Source organism: Gadus morhua, chromosome 4, assembly GCF_902167405.1.
Source record: "Gadus morhua chromosome 4, gadMor3.0, whole genome shotgun sequence".
Lineage (NCBI taxonomy): Eukaryota > Metazoa > Chordata > Actinopteri > Gadiformes > Gadidae > Gadus > Gadus morhua.
Genome location: NC_044051.1, coordinates 21411983 through 21423105, shown reverse-complemented (window position 1 = coordinate 21423105; position 11123 = coordinate 21411983). Strand labels below are relative to the sequence as shown.

At 45.9% G+C, this 11123-nt stretch overlaps 1 protein-coding gene across 1 annotated transcript in view; it reads left to right on the top strand.

The window, feature by feature from the left end:
* The first annotated feature begins 405 nt into the window (after positions 1-405).
* The window catches only part of LOC115542910 (synaptic vesicle glycoprotein 2C), a 35251-nt gene continuing 24533 nt past the window's right edge, over positions 406-11123 (top strand). Inside the window, exons 1-3 of the mRNA XM_030355401.1 lie at positions 406-540; positions 5048-5896; positions 10716-10896. Coding sequence (XP_030211261.1) covers positions 5281-5896; positions 10716-10896 — 797 coding nt within the window. The 5' untranslated portion in view covers positions 406-540; positions 5048-5280. The remainder of the gene's footprint in view (positions 541-5047; positions 5897-10715; positions 10897-11123) is intronic.

Sequence of the window (11123 nt, the reverse complement as noted above, 5' to 3'; positions counted from 1 at the left end):
ATACTAACCCTAACCCTATACTCTTAAACTTGATGAATTGTTTGTTCAGCCTTATCATTCAACATCTTATGCGTCTATTCCTTCTTGCTATATAATTGTCGTCTATAGAATTAAGGCTATTGCTACTTTATCTGGTCCCTATTGCACGCACACACACACACACACACACACACACACACACACACACACACACACACACACACACACACACACACACACACACACACACACACACACACACACACAAACATACACACAAACATACACGCGCTCCCGCGCACGCACACTCTCATGCCCACTCTCTCTCTCTCTCTCTCTCTCTCTCTCTCTCTCTCTCTCTCTCTCTCTCTCTCTCTCTCTCTCTCTCTCTGTACAGCCTTCTCCTCTGGATTGCTGCAGCGAACGCGCTGCATCAGTGGAGAGAGAAACCTGCACGAGCGGATAACAGCCTCGGTGTCCCTGAACCACACGAGCCCGGGAAGCATCGCGCCACCCTTATCGGCACCGGGTATCCCCGTACAATGTGAGGCTCTTCGCACGGTGAGTGGTCTTTCATTATTGTAGATAGGTCCTACTGTATCAAACTCAAACGGACTGCATTGGTACATTTTGCTATCGCTGGATTCCATCTTTAGGGTTGGATCAACCTCCCCAACTGGGATAACGAAGTCCTCCGACAGACCTGGCTATTTAACCAAATACCTTGCTCACCATACCGATATTTGTTTCGGGCTTTGGTTATAAATATTGCGACGGACTCACGCGCTTGAGTTAAATAAAAGTTTGCACGCGGGGGAACTTTTCGAGTTCAGTCTCGAGCACGAAGCTGAGCTCGAGCTATGAATTAGCATTAAGAGGTTCTGCTTAAGGAGATGAGGACCGGAGGTAGCCTACTGCGGAGCTCCTCTAACATCTTCTCCACCCTGGAGGAAAAGGACCCTGCCTCATGATGAAGAGAACTTCAGGAACACGACACGTTTCAGAGTGGCTCATTGTAACGCAAACGAGCAGTTCATTAAACTCATCGAGAGAAGAACCAACTTATTTGCCATTTTTGAGGTTGACGATGCCGCAATTAGTAATATGTCATTAAATGTCGTTTCACGTCTGAGTGCTCGTGTAATTACGAATTGTTTCAGGTCGGCGGACTTGTGCGTTCAAACCATCACTCCCCTTTCATGATGGGTTCTGCGGTAAAGCTACAATGAGGAGAACTATCCATGCGGTGAACATCCCCGTGAATGTTCACCGCTGTGGAGAGTCGTTAACGTGATTCATGTTGCCACCGTACTATTTAATGCTGCTACACCAGAGGATTGATCCCCAGGCGTCAGGAAGAACCAGAACCCCATTACTGAATGAGATCTGCGTCAGTAGGCTGAGATTCGAGAGGGATGTAGTTGTGATATATGACATGAAATGATAAATGTGATTGTGTGGGGAAGCGTGAGGTTCAAATATTTCCCTCACAGAATTGCGTACAATGCTTTTCATGAGAACTAGTAAATCCCCGTTTTAAATTCAATTTTTTATTCAATATTTCTGTTGTTTCCCTTTATCTGTTAGTAGGCAATCTTTGTGGATACAACTATTTAGCGTTAACGTGTACTTGTGAGAGAGTTTGTGCGTACAGCTGTGCGTTTATGTTCCTTATATTCTTTGACATTTTGTCGTAGTCGTTTTGCATGTTATCACTTGTGTGACGTCACGTGATGACTGGTTCTGGCCCCCTAGGGAATAATATAACCTGTACCAATCCTCCCCTCATTCACATCATAGCCATATTATGCACTATTATTTTTGTTTTGCAGATTAACATGACAAGACTGGTGATTATTGTTGATATTTATTGATCATTTGTGCATATTTAGTTTTTACCATAGAAATGTATTGCATTTATTTAATAGATAAGATAGGGTATTACGGTATACATTTACTATGTGATGTGTTGTTCATGGCACATAAAAGGTATGAATTTTGAAACTGTCAGAGAGGAGATAAGGTTAGTAAAACTGGTGTTTCTTGGTCTAATGTTAACCAGCTGGCCTTTTTCTCATAGAAATACACCCTGAGTCTGCATTTATTTCACCACAAATGTTTACAGAGACACTCCGTTGTTAAACTCTGTTTGTGATGTGAACCGGGAAAAAACGAATCAGCCGAATCTGACTTTGCGAGTAAAACCTCTCCAAACCATCCCATTCCCCCAAATTAACCGATAACGTCAACCAGCCTTCTCATCGCCTGCCCACTGGAATCCATATTCCTGCAACTCTCAGTATCTGCAGTGCTTACCGCATAGTTCCACGAGGGTTGGATGAGGTGTGGGGACACACGATGCCTTGTCACGGTAGAGAGCAGTAAAGGCCTCGTGTTGTACCAGCACCTCGGACCTGCAGGATATCATATCATTCTGTGTGCGGTGCATGATTGGGTCATCAAGTCACATCACCAAGTCATGTTTGCATGTGATAATACATGATGTTACATTCTTATTTAAATCCCAGTGCAATGTGTGTATGTTTGTGTGTGTGAGCATACATGTGTAATCTCATGTGTTGGTGCTCATCATGGCAAGTTTGTGCAATGTGTGCATTGGTGTAAGTCTGTGCATGCGTGTGCGTGCAAGAGTGTATGGTGTGTGAGCAGTTGTCAGAGTGCGTGTGTGTGTGATTAATGAAGGTGGTCTGATGGCATCAATGGACCATGACAGTGGTAGGCCACGAGAATCCATTTCTTATGCTCCTTCCCCGGGCAAGCTGCTGAATCAGATTTGCTGGAATTTTGCTGATAGATAAAAAAACATGCTATGAGGGCAATGTTATATTAACCTCAAAGTCCAGGATGACAGCGTTTTGTGATGCAATCCTTAGTCAGTCCTTAGTCTGAACAATGGGTCACTTTATATGAATAGTACTGAATGACTTCCTCAACCATGAGTAGAGATAAGTGACATCCCTTACATCATGCATGTTACTCTTTATCGTGAAGTGGTTATCGCAGTGCAGAAGATTTGCTAAATTTCACAGTTATTGGCGTGGATTCTGCTTTTTTTTGGTCACCTTTAAAACAAACAGGTTATGATGTCACAAATGTGCTTTGTTATAATACAAACAACCATATTTAACCTAAGTTTAATATTATCCCAGCAATAAGTCGACAATTTCAGGCTGATACAGTAGGGTTCTGTAAGCAGCTGAAGTCTGTGCAAGCAGCACTACGGTCCAAGCAGCAGCAGCCAAATGCTCATTAATATGAATGGAAGAACCAAAACAACCGTTTATTTATAGTCAGGGGAAATGCAGTGGGAAATAAATTGCCCACAAACAATTTTGGTGAAAAAAAAAACAAATAGAGCAGATGTGTTTCCAAGACAACAGATAATCAAATATATATTCCCCAAACTGTAATGAGAACCTCAATCTCTTCAACTATAAAAAACATTTTATGTTCCTGAATCCCTTTATTGTATGTCATGCATCCCATTCAGCCCATTATACTGTTTAAATTACAGTCCAAAAAAATATAAATTGACGTTGGTCATTTATAGTGTATTTTCTTCTCTGGGTCTTGGTAATCTTCTAAGCAGTTTCAGATCTCAACTTCGATGGCTTTTTTATTAGCCATTATAACCTTCATCACCTTCTTCAGTTTCTGTTTAGCTATAGTGAAACCATATGTTTGGATTAGTTCATGTTCTGCACAGAGAAAAAATGGATTCTATCTTCCTAGTGAATTCAGGGTGGGTGCAGTTACTTTGCAGTCCCTAAACACTTGGTGAGACAGTGTGTTGCTCCTCATCTTTCAATGAAAGGCCCTTTGCGCTTTTAATGTTATCACTTTTAATAATTGAAATCGGGCCAGAACTCAACATAAATTAAGACACGTAAAGTACGACTTCACTCCAGCGTTGTGTTGTCTGGCGGCTTGTGTTCATTGGCCATAAAATCGCATTAGCTACATGTGTCTGACTCGTAACACTGATGACTGTTCGGCTGCTACAGCTCTGACAGGACATTTTTCCCATTGATACAAAAGACTCCTTTCCATTACCAGTTCATCTTATTGTTACGATACATCAGAGTATCCATGACTGGTCTACGGCTATCTGACTCCTCCGGGATTATCTTCAGATGACAGATCTGGTCCCTGCTTTGTGTCTGCATGGATTACACCTGCAGCAGTAACAACACACACCCATCTGCAACTGTCCAGTTGTGGTGTTGGCTCTCACAAACTGCGCCATTTTTGTTTTATTTTGCGGTCTTCGCTGCTGCTTGTTCGACGTGAACTGAGATTCCCTCCCCCTAGCGCTGATTGGTCTTATCAGTTTGTTAATTTTTTGGAGGGCATTTCAATAGTTTCACGTCCAGACTGACCTGCAGAGAGACAGAATGTGAACTTGGGATGGTCTCAAAAGGCTAGCTGTAGCTGATGGCTCTCCTTTGTGAATCCACTCCGTCATCGTCTCACCGTTCCTTATTGTTAGATTGGTTGTTTTCAGGCCAGGTTCCCAGTGTATGTGGAGTCAGGCTGCTGTATATGTTGGCGCTATATGTGTGTGTAGGGTGTGGTCCGGCCTTTTTAGGGGGGATATCTTCTCAAAGAGGTCTGGTGCTGTCCTAAGAGTCCCCTGGGCCAAACTGTATTCTGAGGCCCAAGAAGATTGGGGCACCCACCCCACACATACAACCTCCAGAGAGCAGCCATTCAGACACCTCATATCGTATTGAATACGAAACATCGTGCAGTGGACTATACCATCTGGTCGATTCATCATAATCTGATGTCACTAGTGTATCTAGAAGATGGATTTGGCTTATCAACATCACACTTCGGGTTAAAATAGTTGCTCTTTAATTTGCTGTTAATGGATGTCGAATTTTTGGAATAACAATTTCCTTTATCATAATATGTGCTTATTAACACATTTTAGAAGAAAGGTGCTTATTTTGTAGTGCTCTCTGTGTTGATTCATACGTAAAGTCTTGGGTCGTGGATTAGTAGCATTGTGTATAAACTGTATTTTCTCCCATTGTTTCTGCAGCAGTATATGACCCCTGCGACTGCGCTCGGAGCGTCCCTGTGTCAACAACTACTTACTGTTCACACCCCGCTGCTGATTGGTCAATACAAATTGACTGTTTTCTACACCCTGGAATGATTTGCCACACCAGCTGAGAAAGATCTCATGTTTAGTTTTCCTTACTAAGAAATACATTGAGATTCTGTGGCTGTTAAACTAGTTTTCATTGGGGGAGTTATCTTTGGGAGCACACCATGGATGAGATCCACAGCGGTGACACCTCCCTAGTCCAGGGCGCCAGAGACATCGCAAAGGAGGCCAAGCGCCATGCCTCCAGAACGGTCGGCCGCAGTGTGGGCCGCGCCTCCGACGAGTTCTCGCAGCACAACAACTACGACCGTTTCCAGGACGACGAGGCGATGGACGACAACCGCCGGGCCTATGCCCCAACCCCGCCCGGCCAGAGCGGCCGAGGCGGCGGCAACGAGGAAGACGAGGGGGCATCCAGCGACGCCACGGAGGGACACGATGATGAGGACGAGATCTACGAGGGGGAGTATCAGGGCGTGCCCCCCGCCTACGGGGACGGGATGCCCCGGGACGGGCGCGTGGCTCTGGGCCAGCCCGTACCTGAGAGTGCCAAAGACCGCAAGGAGCTGGAGAACGAGCGGCAGGCGGACGAGGAGGAGATGGCCCAGCAGTACGAACTCATCATGCAGGAGTGCGGCCACGGGAGGTTCCAGTGGCAGCTCTTCTTCGTGCTGGGCCTCGCGCTCATGTCGGACGGCGTGGAGGTGTTCGTGGTCGGTTTCGTGCTGCCCAGCGCCGAGACCGACATGTGCGTGCCCAACTCTGGGGCCGGGTGGCTAGGTATGTGGCCCTGTGACGATGATGATGTTGATGAGGTGAGGTCACACGTCACATCGGCATGGGTTAGGATTATTATTGGTGAAAGAAAACCCACAGTTGCACTCTAATGGAGACGTTTTTAGACAACATTGTGGTGAATTTGAATCTACGAGTATGCAGTTGTCACTATATAACTGGGTATTACATGACATTACACAGGGCAAGAGAGTATCATTTTCAGGAAGGCCTGTAAATCAGGCCCGTTAACATTTCACCATAAACTGTTTGTGTAAAATCCCTGAGATTTACCGTCCCTTTGAAGTGGCACCCAATATTTCCTCCAACCAATCAATCTATTGCAACACTTCTGGGCAAACAACTGCTGTGGTTGCTGCCTCAAACTCAAATACTATTATTAGGACTGTATTTAGTCCATAAACACCATGAAATATGTGTATATGTAATCTCCAGCACATTATTCATTTTGAATACGGCTAATAATCCTACTCAATGGATTTTCTAAAACCATCCATTGCCCGATTTCACACAAAGATGAACTTGTGTTACCATGATAGGGTGGAAGTGTTGTTGTTTAGATCCTGAGTGCAGCGTGTGTATTTTACACACCTCGTTGAGATCGATGGCTTAAGACGGGAAGTGACAGTGAATAGATGTCTCTCCACGGCGAAACGGCCCGATGAATGCAGGGTTCTTGGCACGCAGCCCAGCCATGAGACATCTGAAAGTGTAATCTCATTGTTAAGGGCAGCCAGTGGGTTGTCATGGCACCAGGTATTTGGATACACACGTAGGAGGATCATACAGGGAGATGGATCTCCTGTGTGTGTGTGTGTGTGTGTGTGTGTGTGTGTGTGTGTGTGTGTGTGTGTGTGTGTGTGTGTGTGTGTGTGTGTGTGTGTGTGTGTGTCTGTGTGTGTGTGTGTGTGTGTGTTTGTGTGTGTGTGTGTGTGTGTGTGTGTGTGTGTGTGTGTGTGTATTTGTGTATGCTTGGGACATTGATGCTTTCTGTTTGTGGGAGTATGTGTTCATGTTTGTGTATATTTTTTGGATACACCTGTTGTTTATGTGAGTTTCTGTGTGTGTGGGCGTGTTTGTGTATAGTTTAAGACATACATGCTGTTAATGTGTGTGCATGTGTGTGTGTGTGTGTGTGTGTGTGTGTGTGTGTGTGTGTGTGTGTGTGCGCACGCATCTTTGTGTATATGTTTTGGACACACATACTGTGTGTGTGTGTGTGTGTGTGTGTATGTATGTGTATGTGTGTGTTTTAATGAGATGGTGAACTGGATGTGTTGGTTGGTCTATTGTTCCTGCTCTTTCTACTTGTTATCTTGATTGGAGTATTTGTAGTATGGGGTTGTATTTAAGTATGTCTTACAATGGTTATTACTAATGTCTATATTACCCCCCCCCCCCCCCCAACAAACAAACACGCAATCCCTAACGCACATACACAGCAGGCAAGTCTAAAAACATATACACAAACATGCACACACACACACACACACACACACACACACACACACACACACACACACACACACACACACACACACACACACACACACACACACACACACACACACACACACACACACAACACGCACATGCACACACACCCACAGCATGTATATCTAAAACACATACTGACTCACGGTGTTGTGCATGCAGGGCGAGCGCACGGAGGAGAGTTAATGTCTGCAGCACCGTTCTTTATTACTGCAGCTGGGCCAGGAGGAGACAAGAGGGGGGGACACAGAGAGAGAGAGAAGGAGAACGGGAGGGGATGAGGGGAGAGAGGAGGAGACTGGGAGGGGGGAGAGAGGAGTAGAACGGGAGGGGAGAGAAAGCGGAGGATAACGGGAGGGAAGGGGGCAAGAGAGGCGAAGACGGGAGGGGGGGGGAGAGAGAGAGGAGGAGAACGGGAAGGGGGAGAGAGAGAGAGGAGGAGAACGGGAGGGGAGAGGACATAGAGAGCGGAGGAGAATGAGAAGGGAAGGGGGAGAGAGGAGGAGAGGGAAGGGGTGGAGAGTGAGGAGGAGAACGGAGGGGGTGACACAGAGAGAAAAGGTGGAGAACGGGAAGGGACGAGGGGAGAGAGAGAGGAGGAGAACGGGAGAGGGGGAGAGAGAGGAGGAGAACGGGAGGGGAGAGAAAGCGGAGGAGAATGGGAGGGGAGGGAGACGAGAGAGAGAGGAGAAGACGGGAGGGGGAGAGAGAGAGAGGAGGAGAACGGGAAGGGGGAGAGAGAGAGGGGGAATACGGGAGGGGAGGGGACGCAGAGAGAGGAGAAGAATAAGAAGGGAGGGGGGAGAAGGGAGGAGAGGGAAGGGGGGGAGAGAGAGGAGGATAACGGGAGTGGAGGGGCTGAGAGAGGAGGAGACGGGAGGGGGGAGAGAGTGGAGGAGACGGGAGGGGGGGACATAGAGAGAGAGAGGAGAATGAGAGACAGAGACGCTGATGGTGAGACGGGGAGAGGGAGCCGTTGGAGGAAGTGAGAGAGGGCGAGGGAGAGACAGACTGGCTGAGTTATATAAAGAGGTACAGAGGGGTGAGGTAGAGAGAGAGATGAGGGAGGGGTGTAGAGCGACAGGGGAGAGGATGGAGGGACAGGGTGGGAGGCCATTCTTCCTCCCTACATTACGTTACATCACATTATGGTGAGGGAGAGTCCTGAGAGATTTAAGGCAAGAAAGAGAAAAGGACTAGATGCGTTGGTTCGGACCACACGAACCAACGCACACACTTTTACAAGTGTGTGTCTTGGTTCCTGTGGTCTGTTGTGTGTGTGTGTGTGTGTGTGTGTGTGTGTGTGTGTGTGTGTGTGTGTGTGTGTGTGTGTGTGTGTGTGTGTGTGTGTGTGTGTGTGTGTGTGTGTGACCACACATGCCATTCACAGGTAGACTCAGTCCCCAAAATGACCTGACTAATAGGCTTGGCTGGAGCCTGGAAATTGTTAATTAAAATGTCCACTCAAGGCAACATTCACTTTAACTACCCTGAAGACGGGAGGGCCTGAGCGTTTCTTACCCCCCTTAATGAGGGCTAACAGAGAAATCATGTGTTAGAATAAACTGTGGCCAGGTGCATGGGTAGAATTATGGGTATCTAAAGGTATACACCATGTTATAATATTAATGAATATGTTTTAATTAGTGTGTAATCCCATGGAAATAGGAATCGTTGTGTACACAGTGAAGATGAATAAAAGATAATCACCGTCTAAAACTGATAACCATTTCAGTTTGAACATACTCGTCCGTTTAAATCTTTCTCCGTCCTTCATGCTGTGGGAATTCCTTCATAGATTCTCCAGCTATCAGGGAATTATCTGGATCAACCGTTAGCTTAACTCCACTCTTATTTCACTTTAGCATGATGAGACGTTGTGTGCGGTGGTAATTACACCTCCTAGGCGTCCGGAGGGCGCTGTGTTTACACACAAGCACACAAATAATGAGACTAACTGGGTGTTATCTCAAGGCCTGCGTGGCTCTGATACAACACAGTACGCTAGCTCTAGCGCTTAGACAGCAATCTGCAAGGGAATATGCTTGTATTGAACCAAACGTTTGATGACGTCATTAATAAGAAAAAATATTGAAATGTTGTAATGTCTCCAAAAAAAGGTCCCAAATAAAATAACATTAAATTTTCTTCCCAGATGGGGAATCAGGGAATATGAAAATAATATAATTGAAAAATATGTTTCAGATGATAACTGTAGTATGTTTATTTTTGGCTGATCCTGTTAAAGATCTGACCTCCCGTTTAACCCTTGTTGAAGGCGAAAACAAAGACCAAAACAACTAAATCATCCCACACCACCACCAGCCCCCAGGCACCACCGACCCCCACCACCACACTCTCTGAACAACAACATAACCCACCACCACCACAACAACCACCAGCATGATCCCGCCTCACCGTTTTATTACAGATATAACCCTGTGTGAGAGGGGCAATAAAATGAATGGGCCCGGCCGTACCAGATGCTAATTATGGACCCGGTGAATCACACCAGTTCCCTGCGTCATGTCTGCACAACTCGATAAGGCTCACTAGCATATCTATTTCATCACCTTAAACACAGCAGGACGGGTGTTTGTGTGTGTGTGGAGGGGGATGGAAGACAGAGAGAAAATAAAAAAGGGTCTTTGGCTACCTTCTCCGCCACACTGTTGTGGTGCCCTGTCCTCCAAAACGCATTAGCATTTTTATTAGCACATTATTAGCACACAGTCGGGTGTAGAGCATACTGTTTACTTGGCTGGTCCAACATCACACCCCAACTGCTCTCTGCATTATCCGGAGGAATCACCCTGACACACGGGGAGAAGAAATAACTTCCGGTTCCCTTCGCCTTATTCTTTTCAAGAAAATGTATTTTCATACAGACTACAAGGCAACAGAATGCAACATTTTATGTAGTAAAAATATGTCTATTTGTTAGGTTGTTAGTCACAAGTAAATCAAAGACATTGAATCACTGGGACCTGAAGGAGGCAGCAGCGGCTTCGTTAGCGGCCCACACCTCCTTGAACTTGTTTGTGTTGTGACTGGTTTCAGAACTCAGTTGTTTCCTCGCTGCGGCTCTCTGTGTTTACCGGTAAGCGTTGTCTGTCTTACGCCAATCCATCGTGTTGGTCGCAACTTGGCCATATGTGGCCTCTCAGTACCAGTCAGTTTGTTAAACAAGGCGTTTCTATAAGAATGTTCCGCATTTAGGCCCAATTCAGTGTAAAACCATGTGTTACTTATTAGTGGTGGTGGTAGTTTGATCTCATCTTCCCTCTCCCTCTCCATATCTCTTCTCTAGGTAGTATCGTGTACTTGGGGATGATGCTGGGAGCATTCTTCTGGGGCGGCCTGTCAGATAAGCTTGGCCGCAAGCAGTGCCTGTTAATCGCCATGTCTGTGAATGGTTTCTTCGCCTTCCTGTCCTCCTTCGTCCAGGGCTACAGCATGTTCCTGCTCTGTCGCATGGTCTCAGGCTTTGGGTGAGAAGACTTTTCTATCCTGCTCTATGTACTAGTCTACTCGACTATACTGTACTGTATTCTACTACTCTACACTGAAGTCTACTTTACTGTATTCTACACTGTTGTATTACACACTACTCTGCTGTATTATACACTACTGTAATCTATGCTACTCTACTGTACTAGTCTACTCTACCGTGTTCTACACTGCTATACTGTACGAGTCTAATCTACTGTATTGTACA